At 42.6% G+C, this 21,698-nt stretch overlaps 1 protein-coding gene across 3 annotated transcripts in view; it reads right to left on the bottom strand.

The window, feature by feature from the left end:
- Positions 1–21,698, bottom strand: part of ntn1b (netrin 1b) — a 50,781-nt gene that overhangs the window by 26,797 nt on the left and 2,286 nt on the right. For all 3 annotated transcript variants that reach the window (XM_028599259.1, XM_028599258.1, XM_028599260.1), the window contains one exon: positions 20,501–21,545. In XM_028599259.1, the coding sequence (XP_028455060.1) occupies positions 20,501–21,515 (1,015 nt within the window). In that variant the 5' untranslated portion in view covers positions 21,516–21,545. The remainder of the gene's footprint in view (positions 1–20,500; positions 21,546–21,698) is intronic.

The following is a 21,698-nucleotide window of genomic DNA, read 5'->3' as shown; positions in this document are numbered from 1 at the left end:
CTCTAGGTTTGTACAGTTTTAGCTTGAGTGCAGGTATGAACTGATTGTATTGCTGTTTTAGCTATATGTCCAGACTGATCTCATTAGGCCGGTTACACACTGCACGCGTGTCAGCCGCGTGGCGTGTCCGTTTATATTTCGGCTCCAGATAATTATTTCAGAACTGAAGTCTGGAAGCGGTAGAGACCTAGATGGTTTGGAAACTAAGTTCTTAAAGATTACCTCTAACATAGTGGCATATCCATTATCAGACTTATTTAACTTATCATTAACCTCTGGCGAGGTACCACTAAGATGGAAATGTGCCAGAGTAACTCTTATCCATAAAGGAGGTGATCCATCCGATCTTAACAATTACAGACCCATTTCTATTATTAGCAATGTGGCAAAAAAATTTGAAAAGCTAATATTCAATCAGTTATAGAACTATATTAATCTATATTAGTCTTCTATTTTGTCTCAACATCAATCTGGTTTCAGACCAAAATGTTCTACCACAACTGCCCTACTAAAGCTCACCAATGATGTGTCATCATCCACCGGAGCAATTTTTATAGATTTAACTAAAGCATTTGACCTTGTTAATCACTATATTCTTTTGGATAAACTTTATGCCATTGGTCTCTCTAAACAAGCTCTTCTCTGGTTCAACTCTTATTTACATTTTCGATATCAGTGTGTCCTTATCCAGGGTAGTTTATCTCGCTTTTCTATTATGGAAAATGGTGTCCCTCAAGGATCATCGTTGTGGCCTCTCTTATTCTTAATCGTCGTCAATGATCTTCCTCAAGTTTGTTCCGATTGTTCTATACATTTATACGCTGATGACACAGTGATATATACTTCTGATACTATGATATCTAAGATACAGAACGATCTTCAATATGATTTCGATACTATTCAAAAATGGCTCCAACATAATGACATCATACTGCATGCTTTTCCCAACAAGATCTGCTGCCTTGAATCAGACTAAGCTGTTAATTAACTTCTTAGATTCCCTGTGCATATTACAGTAAGAACAGTCAACATTTTGGTTGGAAACTTTCTATAAGATGGTAAAGCCGGCACTATATTGTAGATAATATGGCATTACAAAAGGTTTCCAAGGCTTTTGCAGCTCATGTGTATGTTATTGTATTGCTTTGAGGCCTAAAAAGGTTGCTTTTATGCCACCAGCCGCTCTAGATTAGAAGCTGAATATTCTGCCCATTTGTAGCTGATGATTAATAGTTGGACGTCTGTGTGTGTGTGTGTGTGTGTGTGTGTGTGTGTGTGTGTGTGTGTGTGTGTGTGTGTGGGTGTGTGTTTGTTTTTAAGTGTGAATGTGTGCTTTCCATGGGACCCTTTGTCTCTCCTCTCTCTGCAGTCTGCCTCCCTCAGTGTGGGAATAAGTCTCTCCCCTGACTTGCACGGCTCGTTTCGCCATGCAGCATGCGGTGATGTCATGGGAGGCGTTCCCCTTTCTTTTTACGAGCACAGCTCTGTGATCTCTGGTGGAGATCAATTAGCTGAGCAATCAGCCCGCCCCGTGCTTTTGTGTGAGTAACTGCTCGTAAACCGTTCGGTTGCCTGGCGAACGGGGAATGCACTGCCTCAACATAAACAGCCACCCAAGTCAAGCTGGCCGGAGCAGCACCGCAGGCTCCGTCTCAGTGCAGTATACTGTGTGTCATTAGGTAATGCAACGTGACATCAGCTCAGGCAATGCACCATTAGCAATGTAATTTAAGATTAGCCGATATTAATGTGTGTGGGTTGTATTAATAATGAGCTGTTAGTGGTGAATGGTTATTTCAACAGTAGTTCTTTCTAAGAGGCTTTAATGACGCCAGATTTATCTGCTGTATAAAGAGGCAAATAGGCTTGGGTACCGAACCCGGTACTTTTACCGTTACCGACTGAATCACGTCGGTACTACCGAGTATTGGTTCACGTAGATTCAAACGGTGGCAAATTTCGGTACCTGACAGTAAGCGCAAGCTTATCTGTCCTCTCTGCATGTTGACAGGGAGCAGAGGTGCAGATGGAGTAAACTTGAGTAAACTACGTCGGCTCTGCAGATTTATTCAAGTCACAGTGAGTCACGGCGATGCCGATAAAGCGATTTCAAGTGTGGTTACAGTTTTTCACCGTGATATGATATTAATGGTGAGCCGAAAGCGGTCGTGGTGCTGTTGACATTACACTTCCTCTGCCCTGGGGACTGACTGACAGGCTGAGGTTGCAAGGCAAGGCAACTTTACTTCTACAGCACCTTTCAGCAACAAGGCAATACAAAAATGCTTGACATGAAACATTAAAGTAAATTAAAGCAATTAAAAACGGTCATGATGAAGATAAAACAGGCTAAATTAGAATAATATACAAATACAAGAATAAAAGTGGAATAATTATTCAATTTAATAGATTGTAGGGACGGGTTTGGGAGGAGAGAGGGAGGGGTTTTATTTCTGTCAGTGTAAAATATTCTAAATAAATAACAATGTTCTAAGTAAATAGGTTTGGAATTATTTTTACAACTGAAATATTTTTTTTGTAATTACAGAGGGAAAGTACCCGTTGGATACCGGAACCGAATTCCAGCTACCGGTATCGGTAGTGGTATTGGTTCAGATGCAAAAGGGACCCAACCCTAGAGGCAAAGTCCCTTTCTGGTGGACCACCGTGGGACCTTTTTTGGGGAAAAAAATATGTTTACTAGCAAATAGGGGAGAGACAAATCATTTTTGGATCCTGCTTGAATTGAACCATGAATTACACGTTTGTGAATGTAAAAGATAATTCTGCAAGTCAAGGAAGTCACAGGTTGTCGTAGGTTTGTTGTAGTTGCACTTGGTTTGGTGTGAAACCGCTCAATGAGCTACATCTATGGTCTCGCACAATCTACGTCACCTTGCTCGCTAGCTGGCTAGCTTAGCTCTGTTCCACAGAACATGTAACGTTATTTTAGTTGATGTGTTTTATCCAGCGTTTTTTTTTTTTTTTTAGCTTTTTATCAGCCGAAAAGCAAAAGAACGAACAAGACCTGCTGCTCATGTCAGTAACTTTACATCCGGGTATGAAACACGCAGACATTTTAAATCACTTTAAATTGACGAACAGAATATGTTGAATTCATGGCTCCATTAAAACGAATAACTTTGTCTCTCGCCGTTCACTACCGTATATACTTTTTCCAAAATAAGGTCCCACTAAAAGGTGAGGCACTTCGCCTCTCTATACCACATACTTTAATCAATATCTGCTCTGAGAATTTGACTGTATTGTATGTATATTACATGCCATCACAATGTACTGCATTTGCAGAAAGTATCGTGAAACATGTCACAACCCATACGCAGTGTGTGAGCCCAGACTAATCAGAACCGTGACCTGTTTTACATACAAGAAAAAAGAGCTGACATGTTGTAATTGTGCAATCAGTAATGACCAGAGTTATTCACTCTCCTTTCTAAACAGCCGCTGCTAGGTGGTGCCAATGATAACACACCCTCTTATGAATAATAATACATAATGGCCAGCATATCTCAGCCCATTTATCCTCTTGTTGCAGGGTTGGGAGCGTTCCAGGGGAGGCGGGAGTGGGCGTACTGCTGGTTCAGTTCGCTGGAACGTATGCCTTGTAATTGCAACAAACTCGTCTGGGATCTTTGTTGCATGTCACCCGTTTTCTATCACCCATTTGTCTCGTCTTTGTATACTCTAAACTTGCCAATTAAAGCAGCAATGTGTTTAGAAATGGGAAGAAATAGCAGCAAATGGGACAAAGGGAAACGCAAAGAAGAGTGGGAAAGCGGAGCATGAATTTCTGCGTCGGCTATTAGCTTTTTTATTTAGCTTTTCCTCAGATGTCCAGGCCTGTTGTCAGGGCCTCTCTTATGCCTGATCCTCCCAACATCAGAGTTCAAGTGTTTAAATGTAAATCAGCGAAATCTGGAATTGAGTCACATTATCAAATGTGAGGTTTGTTTCCTGAGTGACAGCAAGAGGAAACAAGACTGGACTTAAAATGTCCAATTAAAGCATAAAGCTGATAGATTGGTGGAGGAACATCCTGTTGTCGCTGGCTGGCAGAAACATGGGGCGTTGTCGGGGGAATACTTCCTCTTTACTCTGTGTGTATGGTGCGTTTGTGCGTGCATAAACAGACACGCAACTGCGTCAGCAATTACACGTGCCTTCTGTGACTGTTGTTAAGATATTCTCTTGAGTAATAATCTCATTAAAGCTTATTTATTTCTGAAGTTATCTGTGTGTTTGTGTTTGATGCCTTGTATATTTTCATTAATGGACTGGAGTGCTCCCACAGCGTAGGTGTGGAAACAGGCCCACTGGAGTGCTGCCCCTTTTCCTTCCTCAACATTATGGGAGAGGTGATGAAAAGGTCGATGGTCATTAAGCTCGATAAGCAAATTCTGTTCCAACTTTTCTGTTTCTGAGGGAGGTTGTTACAGTATAGTCTATGGTAGTGCACTGCATGGACACAAACAGGTTTTAAAGGTTTGACATTTCTTTTTTTACTGCCATAACTTTTTCTTGCTCGGTAACTACGGCAGTTTCGACTGTCCTCCACCGAAAAACGCTCCCATAGGTCGTTTGTATGAGCAATTACGACTCATACTTCCGTATCTAGTGGCCGCACCCTCTAGTGGCCGTAGTAGTTATGACGGGAGCAAAGCAGAAAGTAGGACGATGAAGTATAAGAGCGCCAAGTTCCTCATAAGGAGGCAGGGTGGGGTGGTGGATGGGTCAAACAAACAAGACTTTCACCCAGGCGACCGGCATTCATGTCCGGTATAAAAATAAAAGTTATCGCCGAGTTTTGTTTTAAAACTTTGCGGAACAAACAGGAAAAGTAACGTCTGATTTTAACCCGAACCACGACCTTTTTTCTTAACTTAACTAAGTAGTTTAGGTGCCTAAACATAACCAAACGTCGACCGTTTCACAACGTTGATGACATGTTTAAAACTGCGACCGTTACATTCTCTGGTTTAGATATGCGGACGGAAAACGCTCCTGTGGGTCGTATTAGAGAGTAGGAAATAAAAGAACAATATTTGTTGTATGGTTCGGACGACTTGTTTTCGCAAACACATGGTGTACTGTTGTTAAAAGCTCAATATGTGAATATATATATTCTTTAATCAAAATTTTATTTTGTTCAAGTGAAGCTATACTCCACAATCAACAATCCACGTACCAACTGGCAACTACAGAAGAAACCCCTGGGCTACAAGTGGAGCTGGTTGGGAATCGCTGTTTTCTATCACCGATACAAGGTTTAGTTGGTGGGAAAGATGGTATGACAGATGACAGATATAGCATCAAATTTGTAATCAGTGGCACCACTATTCTACCTTTTAAACCAAATTGTCTAAATGACTGTAAATTCTTTACTCCTTGTGTCTTATAAGTAATTTGGATGATAGGGATTTTGGTTTGAGTGTTGATACAACACGGAGACATCTGAAAATCACTCACTTATCTTAACCAAAATCACCAACTTGAGGCTGACATGAGTAGTTTTCTCCAGTTGGAAGCTTTTATTTACAGTAAACTTGAATGCAGCATAATTGAGCTTGTGGTCGGAGGGGACGCTCTCCAGACTAAACCCGTATGAAACATCTAAACAGGGCCAGGTTGCTGTGGGACTTTGCTGGCGAGTTTTAGGCTGAGGTCCAAATCTTCCCCACAGAGCAGGGAGGTTATTTTAACACTCCGGCACGTGTGTCCTCCACCGTGTTCCTCCCTGCAGAGGGAATAAGGGAGATGGGAGGCAGGAAGCCACTAGGTTGTAAATCATAAAGCTGAGGTGACAATCCATCGTTCTTCTGGCATGTTTATTGTGCTTTTCTCCCCTTTTCTCCGAGGGCCTATTTATAACGAGCCGCATCCCCACGTCAAAAAATATCTCTCCCGTGTGTTTTAGGATTGAATCAACACATTTAACCCTATATCTCAACGATCAGAGATTATGAATTGGTTGGGCAGTTTTCCAATTTGTATTCAGTTCATTAGAGATTTTCACTGAGTCACTTTGCACCAGGGTTGGAAATTAACTTTTTGGTCCACCTGCCACCGTGGCTGGTGGATTCTAAAATCTACCAGCCACTCAATAGATTGTTTTTTCGGCTGGTGAGTGAACAAATCTAGCAGCCACTTGCATATCTTACCAGCATTTGGTTGGTGCTAATTTCCAACCCTGCTTTGCACTTACATGGTTTGCATTCTCTGCACAGGTCTAAGCAATTGTTCAATTTATAATGGGACACCAGCTCACCTCAGAAAAAATTGCACAGCCTGAACACTGGGGTCTCAATATATTATATATATCTCTCAATATGAAGGAACAAGTTAGGTAATTAAAAGGTTAATGATCGTTTTCATGGAAACAATGAGAGGTCATTGTAGAGGCTGTATTACTACTGTGTCCAAAGCAAAGCTATCTCAAAGTTTGTTCTGGTTGCTAGGTGGCTTCCAGGACATGGTACTGAGCTGAAGAGGAAAAGGCTTGGTTCTTCCTGAAGCACGCCAACCGCTGGCCATCTTAGCAGGAAACCAGTGAAACTTAAACTACGGTCGGAATGAGTAAAGCAAATGCTATAGGCCTACCATGAGCCTCAGAGTAAGGACGACATCCAGTGTGACGGGCCTCTTCTGTCAATCAAACCTATGTGAATGGAATTCATTTAACTTTCATTTATGACAGAACTTCAAATTAAATTTTATTTATAGGATCAAATCATAACAGACGTTATGTCAGGACACTTTACAGATAGAAGGTAGGTGTAAAAAAAATAAATAAAATCTTTGTAATATTAACATTTGCACAAATCATTTGAAATCCTACCCACACATTGCAGCTACCTTTATCTCTCAGGTCTCAAAACATCTGGCCAAAGGCCTACAGTTAGCCAGCTGGCTAACACTGGCACATTTACAGAAATGTTGATTATTTTGGTTAAGTGAATAACCGGGTTATGCGAGTTCTCCCCGTATACATGAGCGGGCACGAATTGGGAGAATGCCAGGAGTAACTCTACCTCCTACAGTAGGTGGCGCTCTGCAAACGCACAACGCTTTTCTTCCGGTTGACCTATGTCAAAATCACACAGACTGAACACTAAATTAGTCAAATGTTAACTTTTTTTAATTTTAAAATGTACACATTATCTCAGCGTAGGACAGCACAGTGTTGCCACCACATGACTGACAACTTGTTCAGCTCATTATAACGTTATCTGTAACCAATGTCGGTCGGAATTAGCAAGCTAACGTTAACTTTGTGTCATAGCAACGACTACGATTCACAGCGCGCTGTCCGGTACGTATGTCCGGTTGGAGGGCAGCTAAAGCATGCGCAGACACTTAAACCGATCATAGCCCGGTTAAGGTGTATACATGGAGTAATAACCTGGTTACTGAAGGAGTTCTCTACCTCTGTTAACCGGATTATGAGAACTCCGACTTTAACCGAGGTAAGGGGTTGGTTTACATGGAGTTTGAGAAATCGGGGTATCGTCTTAACCCGAAAATAATCGTTTTTTTTAAACTGCGTGTATTCCAACATGGTTTTTGGGCTCACTGCTCTGAGGTCATTCTTTCCCCAGCTGCCTGCCCAAGTGGGAACCAGATACAGCATATTATCTCTGACTCACTATCTTGACAAATTGAGCCTCACTATCTGTTTAAATAAAGCACATGGCACATATACACACACATACACACATATGCATGCTATGAGCTGTTCTACACTCCGACTGAGTTTACATCACACTGCAAGCCGAGAAGGGAGGAAAGCGTCTGATGTACATCTCGGCCCATCAGGAGAGGAAGGAAGGGACTTTCTACTGTTTGGTGTGAGTGTGTGAAGGAGTTGTGAGCCATCTGCTCCACAGTAGCTGTGGTGACAAGAGATGAAGAGAGGGCGGCAACAGGCAATTTGCTCTGTCTACATGCACACTTTGTGGTGGAATTTGCAGCTTACAAACTCCTGCTATGTAAGTTGAGACAGTGGCACCCCAGGTCTGATTCAGGTCAGTGTCCAACATAACCTCATAACCTTTCCAGGCAGAGGAGTACTTCAACGTTGTGCTTCCATAGATTCAGGGAATCCAGGAAGCTTTATGATAAGGGAATGTTTTGTTTAAGGACTGTCTCCTTTTGGAGGTCGGTGGGCCTGCCACACTTTTGCATATTTCCCAGAGAGAGATAGGCTGAACTAGGCTTTGGCATCTGTGTTTTAGGGGCCTGCCATATCTCTGTTTACATCAAAGGTTCAGCTAAACTTAACGCCTCCAGCGTGAGTTTAAATACACCTTCAGGAAGACAAGAACTTCAGAGAGTTGGGATGGCACAACACGATAACACGCTGTGGTTAAACTGTATCGCCTACCTAAATTCTTTCCTCAATTGAGTGTTTATTAAATGCTTCTGTGTAATTCATCAAGGTATCCCAAACCTTCATGCATGTCAAATGAGTTGTGCTGCTCCTGAGTTTGTCCTAAACACACAGGCCTAGTCCACACGTACACAGGTATTTTTTATAAACAGAGTTTTTCCCTCCTTTTCACAAACAACCTCTGTCGACATGAAAATGTAAAAACACGCTATCAAGTGCTGTCTATTGCATGCCAAACCAACAGGTGGCAATATAACCCTAATCGTTAAGCCATGTTGGCCAATCAGAAGCCTGAAGTTCGCGTTGTCCATCTTGTCCACAACCGGCGACAATGGCGGCCAGTTCTGTGTCATGGGAGTGTAGTCATAAGCAGTGACCTGCGGAGTATTGCATTCGGACACCTCCGTTCCGCAACATAATGGGAGAACTGTGTGCATGTATCTGTATGTAACAAGCCCTGTTAGCACAGTTATTAGCAGCAATATCTTAGCTACGTCCGCCATTGCAGAGATTTGTCTCATGTAAACAAAGGTGATAGCGGCGCACAATCTGATGTCAAACAAAGGAGACAACATTGCGCACTCTGATGTCACAAGCCAAAATCTCTGGTTTCACCAGCTACACAACAGTTTCTAAAATTGATACTGCGTTAGCGTGCGGACCATAGACTGTTAATATTAATAGACAAAGCATCCGGTTCGGCGAAGTGCTGCAAATGTGGAAGTGCCTTAAACCTGCTTTCTATCTGAAGTCCAGCAGGGGGCGACACGTGTGGTTGCAAAAGGAGGTCGATTTCTGCAGAAGTCTATGAGAAAGTGACACCACTTCTCACTTGATTTATTACCTCAGTAAACATTTTCATGAGTTTATGGTCTCAATTGCTAGTTTTAACGTAACGCCAAACTCGATGACTCATAGCAGATCTCCACAAACCAATGGGTGACGTCTCATATGCTCTGTCCATTAATATTAACAGTCTATGGTTTGGACGAGCGGCCTAACCGTAGAACAAGCTGCGGTTTTGAAAACACCTGTGTTCATGTGGGCAGGGCCGTAGACTGGAAGAGTTATGGACACGGCCTGCAATTAACATCCGACCATGCGCCAAATGCGGGTGAATTTTGGCATTGGCAGGTGAAACTGTTAATCTGCCGCGTTGGCTGGATTGGTTTTTGCAACTGTTGTTCTTTCACATTTCAACCAAGCCCACCATTTCCTTTGGATTTGAGTTATTTGAGTTAAGTTAAATCCTTTTGTGATCGGGACTAAAAACTTATTTGAAGCGAATATCACTATTTTTTTTAATATTCGAATGATATTCGAATAACGAAGTTCGGAGTCAAAGCCATAATCTAAAGAATAAGTGATAACAAAAAAAAGGTAACTTTAGGCCCTGGTTATGGAAGACTGGAAGGCGGCCTAATCCTCTGCTCCCTGTCTGACCAAGAGATCTGCCTCAAGCTCAAGCACACACAGAGTGCAGAGGGAGGATTGCAATTGATGAATCCCCGGGTTTTCCCTCCTTTGAGCAGATGTGGAACCGTAGATTTATAGTCGCGTAGGGACCGGTGTCTGGTAGCCACTGTGTTCTCCTCTCCTCTATCTATCCTGCTGGATATCCCCTCAAATCCAATAAGTGGTTCCTCATTCTCTCTCGGAGAAGAATTGGTCACTGGGGTACATGAGAGATGGAGGCAGAGCACAGGAGGATGTAGACATTCATTATGAAGCAATAGAGACTCTGAGACAGGCTCGCACAGACGTTATACGGAAAAATAAATATGAAAGGACTCCATTTCCTCTTCAAGACGGGCCTATTATGGCTAGGCTGTGTTTGTTTTAAAGGGTTCTGGAGATAAGTGGCTGTTAATGAAAAGAGGAGCGGGGTGATTAGCAGCGGACATTCCTGATGCTTGGTGGAGTCTTAAGGCCCCGACACACCGAGCCGATAATCAGCCGTCGGACAGTCTGGTGAGGTCGGTGACTCGAGTCTGTTCGGTGTGTTCCGGGCCGTCGTCCATCTGAGGAGCCGTCAGCCTTCATTTGGGCCGACCTGACGTGCTGGGTCGGAGGGCGGCCAGTCGGACTCAGTGACCAATCTGATTGGTGGAGAGCTAACCCGGAAATGACGAGCGGGATGAGCGTGACTAGAGTCTCTCAAAATCTGATGAAAATCTTTTAAACTGACCTTTGTCAATCTGAAATGAAGACAGATTCAGCATCTGCACGGCCTATTTCTCTCTTAAAATGTTTTCAGAAACACGTTTCGGTGAACTATTTTAGTACAATATGAGATCAGATTCTGAACGAGCCGCCATTATGCCCGGTTGAAAAAATCCGGGAGCAGCCAGACCTATGTGACAGCTGCCGGTTTTCATTTTTTGGCCGACAATACAGTTTGGCACTGCCTGCTGTTATGGAGACGTATTATACGCTAAAGTCGGCGTCGCTTCGGTGTGTTTTGAGGCACTTTTTGGAAGTCGGGGAGCCGACCGATCAGTCCGGTCGGCCGTCGGGTTGGTGTGTCAGGAGCTTAAATCAGCAGTCACATTTAATTTACATGTTACCGTAGGGCTGCGACTCACTCTTATTTTAATTGTCGATTAATCTGGCGATTATTTTCTCGATTAATCGATTAGTTGTTTGGTCTATAAAATGTCAGAAAATTGTGAAAAATGTGGATCAGTGTTTCCCAAAGTCCTAGCCAACGTCCTCAAATGTCTTGTTTTGCCCGCAACTCAAAGATATTCAGTTTACTGTCACAGAGGAGAGAAGAAACTATGAAATCAGACAATGCTTTACTTTTCTTTTTCTTTTTTTTTCAAATGACTCAAAATGATTTATCCATTATAAAAATAGTTGGCAATTAATAGTTGACAACTAATCAATTAAGCTTTGCAGCTCTACATATAAGGCTCCAAACAATAACAAATAAATCCCTGAAACTTTAGGAAAGCCCCTGCAGACTTACTGTAGGTGTCATTCTAATAAGGATCAAGACATTATTCAACTATAAATAATCCAGTTGTCAGTCGGTGCTTTTGTCTTACGGTAAAAAGACCCCTGTGTCGACAGCGCAGCAGGGAGGATGGTACCAGCCAAAGGAGCTTATGCCTCCACTGCAGAGTTCCTTAATGCTTTTTGGGGGTTGAAGGGGAAGTGGGACAGGGGGTGAGTCGGGTAAGTGACACTGAGGAAGTGTGTTGCGTGTGGGCGTACAAACACCGCTGTCACTGAGCTTGCTGTGTCGGGTGGCAGCGCAGCAGGGGAGCTGGCTGGGGGTCTGAAGCTGAGCTGCGGAGTGTGTCACTCCGCTGGCCCCATTAATCATTCCCAGCCTGCCCTGCTTCAGAGCCTCAAAAGGGGCTTCGATGCGCACGCACTAGGTGGTCCTGATGCCACCGTGGAAGCCCCGGCAGTCAGCTTCATGTAGACAGACGGTGGACACAAAGAGCCGAGCATCCACACAGACGCTCAAACATGTGCATCTTTTTCATCTTGGCCCAGTGAACAACAAGGCGCCTCATGAACAAACTACAATAAACAGCCAAGAACAAACTCTTTGAAGTGTCCAAGCCATCGAGGATCCAGCGTCATACACTGTTGTCTGTAACTGAGATGAGGCCCAACAAATTGCATTGCATTTCAGATCACAGTTTACACTTACTCACTGAATAAATGCTCCAGTAATGACCAGGGCCACATGGAATCCTGCAGAATTCCCAGAATTCTTCCGCAGATTGTAAGCACATTAAATAATAATAATAATAATAATAATAATAAATCTCAGGATGACACATCTCCTCCCCAAGCAAAAAAACGTTTTGCTAAATTCTACAGATTTTAATTCTGGATCACAGATGAAAACTGTAAAAACATCCGCAGATTAATCAAATACATGTAATACTCAAATCATAATTTGTATTTCAACCCTACACTCCAAAAAAATTCCAAAGTGAGTTATTAGCCCACTCACACCAACTTTCAGAAATGCCACGAAAAAATAAAAAGTAAAAAGCTTACACACTGACATTTAAGATCCTGGTAAAAATGAATATCGGATGGTTTTAACAGTGGGAAAATCAAAGTCAGAAGCGCATTGAGCTATATTGCAAGATTGATCTCATTTTATTTTTTTTAATGTAGAGGTTGTGTGTATAATAAAAGGAGGACCAGTTGAATGTGAAGTTGGTCTGAATTTTCTGGGATTAAAAAATGATAAAAAGGTATTTACAACAGCCACCACAGCTCAAAGAGTCAAAGTTCATAGTTTAAAAAAAGCTTTGTGCATGCATCGGGAAGAGGTCAAAATAAAAATAAAAGCTTGTTTTTTTTTTAAATAAGCTGTCTTGGCGATGTTGCGTGCAGTTTTTGGACAGTGCCTAATTTCAGCTTGTCAGTTCGCCGTCAAGTCATGTAAAAAAGGGACAAACTTCAATATCTGACGAGGTGAAGACCTGTGCAACGTCAGACACACTTTATCCTGCACTGCAAAACAAATCTGGTAAAAACTACTGAAAACATATGGAGGGTGAACTTATTGTCTCAACTATCTAAACCTCATTAGCAATAGCTTTTTGTGGGATGGGGGAGGGTGGGGATGTTTGTTTGGGGTCAGCCCTATGTTCCCACAGCCCAATGGTCCCACAGCCCTATGTTCCCGCATTTCTAAGATTTTTCTTAAAATTAGGCTCCATGTTAGGGTTAGGGTTACATTCCATCTGTAGTCCATTGCTACTGGATAATAGGTTGGGTGTAATTGGCTACCAAATTGGGAGAAAGGGGGATAAAATCTGATACAAATTTATCAAAAAGGAAATGTGGGAACATAGGGCCTAATTTTGGAAAATAAATTCTTAGAAATGTGGAAAGGTATAAGGTATTATGGTTTTAAAAAGTCTAAACCTGTATTATTATTGAAAGTTTACTTGTTTATTATCAATAAAAGAAAAAAAAACTGATCCAAAAAAAAAGGCAATCGTTTTTTTGTCTACAAATCTGCATCATGGAAAGTCACGCTGCTTTGGCTACTAGCAGTTCCTGTTCGTATCGGTTAATATCTGAAAAATGTATTGGTATTCATCGTGTACATCTCCAGTTATGACACATGCATCAACGCTACTGTTGAAAAATGATGGCACAGTGTGTCTCAAGCCATCTGATAGAGTAATCGCCTTTCAGTCAAATGTTAAACTCAATAATCTAAGTGGAGAATAAACCCACTGTATTTCTGCATACATTCATGCTTTTCTATCCAACATCCCATGCAGGGAGGATACCGACATTAAATCAAATCTCACATACTCCTCTGAAGACATTGAGTCACCTCTCCAAACCGCCGTCCACAACATAGCAGAACAAGATTTTTCAGTATGCTCTTAAAAGCCTGAGTGAAACCTTTCTGGCTCAAAACATCGTGTCTGTCTTGAATTATGAGCTCAACAAAACAAAATCCTCAAAACATGCAGCCTTTACCCAGAGGACACTGGATTGTAGCAGAGCAGGGATTTCTTTTTTTTTTTTTTTGGATCCCCCAAATACATCTCTTTGTTTTATGGTCTGGTTGTATACAGAGAAACCTCTTACCAGAGACACATAAGCTTATGTTGCAAGAAAAGAAGTATTGTTCTCGTTGACAGAGGAAAGAGCGTTGAAATGTAAGGGTTGTGGCAGGATATCAATACTTAACGGGACAATCTGAATCCGTCTGACGTCTTCTACGTCGAAGTATTAGGAAAGGTACTGAATCCCTGTCATGTTTGGCTGCGTACTCCGCCCTCGCTATCGAGGACGGCCAGAGAACTCGGAGAAATGTAGGGTCCCTTCTTTTTCCGACACGTCAGTTCATTTCTGTGAACATGAAGTGCAACAGAGAACTCCGCTGTGCTAACATGTCACACACACCGAGTGTGACTGATTTGCTTAATCATTAGTAACAACACATTTTTCCCTGCGATTTGCAATGGTTCCTGTCACAGTTTCCAGAGTCCATCTCCAGTTTTCTGTTGCTTGTTTGGGTTAGTGTGTCTCGGGAGGAGGCCGACACGTTAGCCCCGACAGCTTGGGTTGTGCTGATGTTGTTAGATACTCTCTTCATGTTTATGTCAGTCTGCTTTACAATTTGATTTTTGTTGATTGAAACTGATTGGTTTAATATAGTTCTGCTTCAGGGTCACTACCGCCTGTAATTACTTTCTCTGCACTCCCATGGATCAAACCATGTGCGTTTTCCTCCCCAGTGCCCCCCCGAGCTGTGCTCAAGCTTTGACGCGTTCTAGATGACTGACACTCGTCGGTCCATCTAACTGGCGCTCTGCTCCTGATGGGACTTTACCACTGCTGCCATAAAAGTTCCTAAATGTCTCCTAACCTGCAACTCACCTGGTTCCTGTTAACCACTCCAGATTTTGTGTTTGTCTTCACCTAATATCTCATTTCTTTCACATACTTATGTATGTATTAGGGATCGACCAATACTGGTTTTTCAAGGCCGATTCCGATACCAATAATTATTACTAATAATAATGTCTAATAATACTAATAATCATGCATTTACAGTGAAAATGAAAATCTTTAAATTCAAATTAAGATTTTGGAATGTTACAAACTTGAACACAAACTTTGTTTAAATGCTTTAAGCAATTATTTCATAAATTAGGGACATTAAGTCAGACTCAGTGGGGAGTGAAAACAGAGCAGAGGGACAGGCACAGAGCTGTAGCCGAGCCAAAGTAAAACACTTTTTAATTCATTAACTTTATCGGTTATCAGGCAAATAAAACACTGACAGATAATCTGCAAACGGCCCGATAATCGGCCATGGACGATAATCGGTCCATCCCTAGTATGTATGTACGTATTAAAACATTTTGCACGGCACATCTAAAGGTTGTAATGTTAAGGTTGTTATAGACCCTAGGAAATGCCTGTTCCCTCAATAATCACTAGTGAGGATCCAAACAAACAACCCACAACAACAGCAAGGCACGCATTTTTCTTTGTTTTCCTTTTTGTGTTTTCTCTCATTCAGTCAAATGTATCTTTCAGAAAAGATTCTTTTCCCCGCATGACCAAAGTCCTCTCTCATATTTACCACTGAACGTCGGTGAATTTGTGTCCGTCGTGCTTAAATTCACCCCAAAAAGAATGAATTCTTTGCTGACCAGACCGAGGTCAAAGGTCAGAGCCTGAAGAGGATTCGGTGCCTTGCTCATGGGTAGACCTACTTCAGTATGACAGGGCATCAACCAGCTTCTTTATTCTAACAATATCTTCACCTCTATTGCATTAACTTTGCAAACGCAGCCTGTTTTCATTACTGTATTGTACAATATGTTAAGCTAATGCATTTAAACATGAAACCCATCAAAACAGAAGTCAACAAAACAACCACAGAAATAGTCATGTCCTCTAGCTATTGTTGACTAACTTCATGTGAAAAATCAAAACCCTCAAATATGTCTCAGCTTACAAATTAAATGGAAATGGCTGACTGTCCCCTGGCGTTGGCACACAATGACGGGCCAGAGAACGACAGGGGTAACAGGAGGAGAGGAACCAATTATACCAGAGGACGAGTGAGACAGAAGAATATCTATGACATCATGCTTTACAGAAATTCTTCTCTCCTGTCACATGGAGCTGACATATGACCCAGATGGTGAGCAGGCCTGGCCTGGCCCAACCTGGCAACCCGTGGCGCCACATTCACCGTCAGTAGCGCCAATGGTCCCAGGCCACCACATGGACGACAAAGACTGATCCAGCACAGAGATGCCGTCAGCGTGCATCCCTGAAACCATCTTGTGATTAAAATAACCATGGCTCAATTGTAAACTAAACAGGAAATGCAATGTTGGATGTGAAGTGGTTCTGTAAAACCACTGGTTCTGTAAGACTGTGGTAAATGTGGCGTCTTTGTACAGTAAGGGTCTGGTTTGCTCTCTCTCTCTCTTTCTCTCTCTCTCTCTCTCTCTCTCTCTCTCTCTCTCTTTCTCTCTCAGCTGCTGTCATGCAAGTGGGTTTTAGGTGTTAAAAGACAAACATTTGTGTTTTTTCGACTGATTTGATGTGTGATTTCCAATCATGGGTATTATTTTTGAGTAGATCACCTCATTTGAAAAAAAATTAAATCACAATTTGATTAAAAAATAAATATCCACATATTGAGTCGGCCGTAACACCAACATGCTGCGATTGAGAGTGTGTGAAAACTAGCAAGCAAGCAGAGAAATCTAAACCGTTAGCTTAAAGTAATAGATACATGTTGAATGAAATAGTTAGCTAAAAGTAACAGATAACAGTTGAAATAGTTAGCTAAAAGTAACAAATAAACAGTTGAAATAGTTAGCTAAAAGTAACGATAAACGGTTGACATGGCTAGCTAAAAGTAATGGATAAACAGCTGAAATAGTTAGGTAAAAGTAACAGATGAATGGTTACAGTAGATAGTAAATTAATAGATAAATGAGTAAAAAGGCTTTTATAATACAAGAGGTATTTTTTTAGGTGTTTTCAAAAGTTATTGGTTTTATCATAAAAATGTCCCTTGCATTCGTGCTTTCAAATCTATTCCACAATATTTAAATAATATCTTTAAAAGTAATGTGAACCTTTTATATTCTGCACTCTATTTTTAGAGCTATTGGAGAGAGCACCAGTACGTGCTGCACAGACTGGGAGCAGAGCCAGTAGGCAATTGATACAATCATATCCTAATTCAGCTACCTTGTGGGTGGCAAACATGTCAGCTCTTCCTCACAAAGGTCTGTGTACGTAAGTTTAATAAAATAAATACGTTGAGCAGAGCAAAAAATAAAATGCTCTCTACTGGGACAGATAGTAACTGACTTTGTGATCAAATATTCCCCAGATGTTTTAATTTTGTCTTATTTTCTGTCATATCAAAGACATCCAAAGCCAGATAAGCGCCGGCCAAACGTAAGAATAGACACGTGAAGGTGAACGTTTACTTTGAAAGCACATCAAAAGCGTGAAGAAACGAGCCCAATTGAACCTCCAGCTGACGCTCAGTCGCCATTAAACAGAACATCGCATGGCACGGTGACAGCAAAAACAAAGCTGAAATTGAACTAATGTGCAAAATTACGTGTATGAGTGACTAAGGCTACCATTTTCAGCTTGCCTCAAAACCCACTTGGCAAGTAGAAGTTTCCCACAGTTCCCTTCACAGCTCATCAGTCAGGCCGGAGAGGAGCGGGGGCCGGACCGTCAGGGGTCACTGCTACGCTGAACATGGGGAGAATATGAAGCAGCTGCCTGGGACAGCAGAGCCTGGCGTGTCACCATATGTGTGTGTGTTTCTCTACCATTCCTTTACATAAATGATTATGGGTCGTGGTCAAACATTTGCCGCATTAATGTATTAGACAAGTGTAAAGATTTCCGTTTGCAAGTTTTATGCGGGGGCGGGTTTACTTTTGAAGAGAGGGGATTCCCTGGTTCCTGGCAATAATACGCATCATACACATATGCCAAATGAATTAATGAATGAATGAATGCCAAATAAAGAATGAATGTGAAATAATATCAACTCAAAAAACAGCCAGGCCCCTGGACACAGACACAAGGCCCTCCACCCATTTTGCATCTCCTAATGTCATATTGTGTGTGTGTTTTTTTTGTCAGTTTGTATCTCTGTGTAGTTGGTTTGCGTCACTTTGAGGTCATTTTGTGTCTCTTTTTTCTCATCTTGGGTCTCTTTTTTTTGTCATTTTACATCTCTTTGTAGTCAGTTTGGGTCACTTGTGGGCGTTTTGTGTGTCTGTTTTGTGTCTCTGTGGTCATTTTGCATCTCTGTGTTGGTGTTCTGTGTCTCTTTTTTTAAATTCTGTGTCTCATTGTAGACAGTTTTCATCACTTTGTTGTCATTTCACATCTTTGTGCAGCCGTTTTGTGTCTCTTTTTGTCATTTTGCATCTCTTTGCAGTCAGTTTGCGTCACTTTGTGGTCACTTTGTGGTCACTTTGTGGTCACTTTGTAGTGCTTTGAATGACTTTCCAACACAGAGGTCTGGTCAAGGGGCTCCATCCATCCATGCCTATACCTATCACCCCCTGGCTCTGGTGGGTGAGGCCTAAATGGGGAGGCCAGTGCCAACCCTCCCGCCTCGGCCCTGGCTTTATGAACAAATTTGTAGTGCAGCTGACGGGAATGTGAAAGCTGCTTCTGCCAACATAAATGCCTTTTTGACAAAATGACGACATCGCTGCATCCAAAGTCACGGGGAAATGGACTCTGTCTTACTTTCTTGATGCCGGCCACCAGTGAGTGAAACCGACCGCTCTCCAACAACCACACCTCTCTTTCTCACCCTTCTCTCAATGTCTGAATGTCCAGAAATCCAGACAGATCATTAGCACCAAGCACTCTGCATCCCCACTGCCAGACCATATGGACCCACTGCTCAATGAAAACAACCCCTCCCCTGGGTCGTCTTCTTCTTTCATGCTTGGGTGTCAGGCCACCCTTATTTCCTCTTTGGAAGACATGCTCAGTCTGGCTTTTGGCTGCGGTTTTTATCTGATGACACCGCTCACACAAAAAAGCGAGATGGTGAAAGGGGGGCCCCTCCCGCTGACAGCGAGATGGATGCCACAAGTGACAACCTTTTGTTTTAGTAAAATACACTGAGATGCTGGCTTTGCGGAGGCAAAAGGCGGAGGCCAAGGGGAACAACTTGTTCACTTGTTTCGTTTGGTTAAGCAAACCATGGCACTGTCGGAACTTGTTACATTTCCAGGTTTGGTTCGCTATAGCTCAGGGGGGGCTTGAGCTGTTGATATAAGCCCCCCCACCCTGCTCTGTTGAAAATAAGCATCACAGCAAATACACTGAACACAGAGTAAAAACTCACATCAGGCTTCAAATTACCTCGCGCTTTGTCCCCCTCTCTGAATAGTTTACTGGCTCTAAAGGGGAAGTTTATACTCTACGTGCCAAAAATGTCAATAAAACCGCCCTAATCGCCCATCCAATCTGTAATAGCACCTGCTTATGGAAACACAACCCGCCCCTGCAGTCTATCTCCGCAACTGCATGTTTCCTTCCTATTAAAGCGCTACCACAGTCGGAAGCGCAGGTCAAAGCGCAATTATGCATTCGGACAGGCAGACTTTGTTCCTTGAAATGACTTCCTGCTTTTTCTTCTGAATGTTGATAAAAATCAGGGGTCAACAAAGTGCATGATTTGTTGCAAAACAGAATATATAGCTTCTGAAAATCTGAAAACACTAAGGCTAAATTTTCTTATTTTAAAATGAAAATAGCTTAAACCTTTGTTTCATCAATGTCTATGTCAGTTAAATTGCATTTTAAATTTTCTTGAAAAAAAAGGCCGAGCTGATTTTCATGAATAAATATCAATGTCTCTCACAAAATCAAATTACTGCATTCATCAATTTCTTTAGGCCAAATAATTAACAGTGTATTTAGGCCTAAATTATATTTCATTTATTTACATTTAAATAATGTATTTGATGTCACTTGTTTCTGTGCTTGTGTCAGCAGTAGTTTTGTTTGTTTTGGACATATTAAAGTTGCAATACCAGCAAAGACACATGTTTTGAATATGTAAATGAATTAATTTAATAGAGTATAGATATTTAATTTAGGCCTTAATTATACCGTCTCTTGATTTAAATAATCAGAATGGTTCTTTTACAGCTTAGGTCGTGGATTTCAGCTTGAGGCCTTCTTCTCTCTCTTTACTACTACTAGGATTTATTTAGCCACAACCAAATTCATTAGAAAGCCTATTTTAAGGTCAGATCACCACCTATTAATCTATGCCTTCAGCACAAACATTTCTGACAAAAATCAACAACATTATGGTTTGAGGCGAGAGTTTATTCCCAGTAAGAAAAATAAATAAATAAACAAATAATGAATTCACATGAACGAATAAAGATCAGGTCGGTGCGTATTTTCTGTGCGTAACGGCAGGACACAGTGATTAGGATTATTTGTAACAGCACCTTTTCACAGGAATCGAATAATACAGTTAATCCAAAACGTATTTTTAGAGCAATAACTATTCCACAGTGAAGGACAAAAGAGGGGGGGATGACTTACCGACACACTCGTTGGCTTCCCGGGCCGTGGCGCGCTGCCATGGTCGGTCGTAGTGGAAAGGTTTGCACCTGTCGCACTCCGGTCCCGCCGTGTTGTGTTTGCACTCGCAGACCAGATTCCCGTCCCTGTCCTTGACGCATTTTGAAGCGTGCCCGTTGCACTTGCACCGTCCTCCGACCTGCAGGTCCGACACGGCGTAAAAGTACGAGTCGCGGGCCAGCTCCGAGTCGTCCTCGTTCTCGTCTCCGAAGGTGTGCAGCTGGCTGAAGATCACCTTGATGTCGGTGGCCGTCACCCAGTCCTGCAGCACCGGGGAGTTGTCGAAGTCGTGCGCCGACGGACGGCCGTCCAGCGTGCTGAAGGCGATGAGTCCGCCCGTCAGCGGGTGCATGTCCGTGTGGGAGTCCGTGCAGATGGCCTCTTGTTCGTTCTGCTTAGTAATCGCCGCCTTGTTCTGCCTGCTGTACATTTTCTTGCACTGAGTGGAATAATACTGGAACGGCACCCACGACTTGCCGTAGTCCATGGACTTGTAGATCGCCATGGATTCGGGTCTGGGTGAGCAGAACTGCAGGCTCACGTAGGTGACCTCGAACTTTTTCCCGAGCGACAAGGTGAGCGTGACGTTCTGCGGATACTGCGCGTAGTTTTCGGACTGCCAGCAGGTGAGGTTGTGCGGGTTGTTGAGGTCTGTTAAATACGCGGGCGGACGGGACTTCTTGGGATCCGCGGCGTCGCACGTGTGACAGTCCCGCGTCCGCTCCTCGCCCTTCTCGGCCACCACGCAGTACCTGGCGGCGGGGCTGCCGCAGGTGCTGGACACGCGCACGTCCTTTCCGAAAGCGGAGTTGACGAAGTCGGGGATGCACCGCCGAGGGTTCCCGTTCTCGTCGTAGCACGGGTCCGGAGGGGAAGACTGCGCAGCAAACATGCTCAGCCCGTATCCTCCAAAGACCCCCTCGGTCAGCGCGCAAACTGTCACCAAGGTGACCCAAACCTCCACAATCCTTTGCATTGTAATCCGTGCACCGCAGGGACTCTAGCGCTGAAATGCAATAGAGACAAATATATAATTAATAACAATGGAATTTATATTGATAAAGGCACAATCAAGACCAGAATAAAACTATCACAGTAAATGATGCTCTGGTGGATATATGGAAAACTTGGACGCACTGAAGCATGGGAAAAAAGAAAT

The sequence above is a fragment of the Perca flavescens genome, chromosome 15, assembly GCF_004354835.1.
Source record: "Perca flavescens isolate YP-PL-M2 chromosome 15, PFLA_1.0, whole genome shotgun sequence".
Lineage (NCBI taxonomy): Eukaryota > Metazoa > Chordata > Actinopteri > Perciformes > Percidae > Perca > Perca flavescens.
The sequence above is the reverse complement of the archived record's forward strand: the minus strand, read 5'-3'. Positions and strand labels throughout refer to the sequence as shown.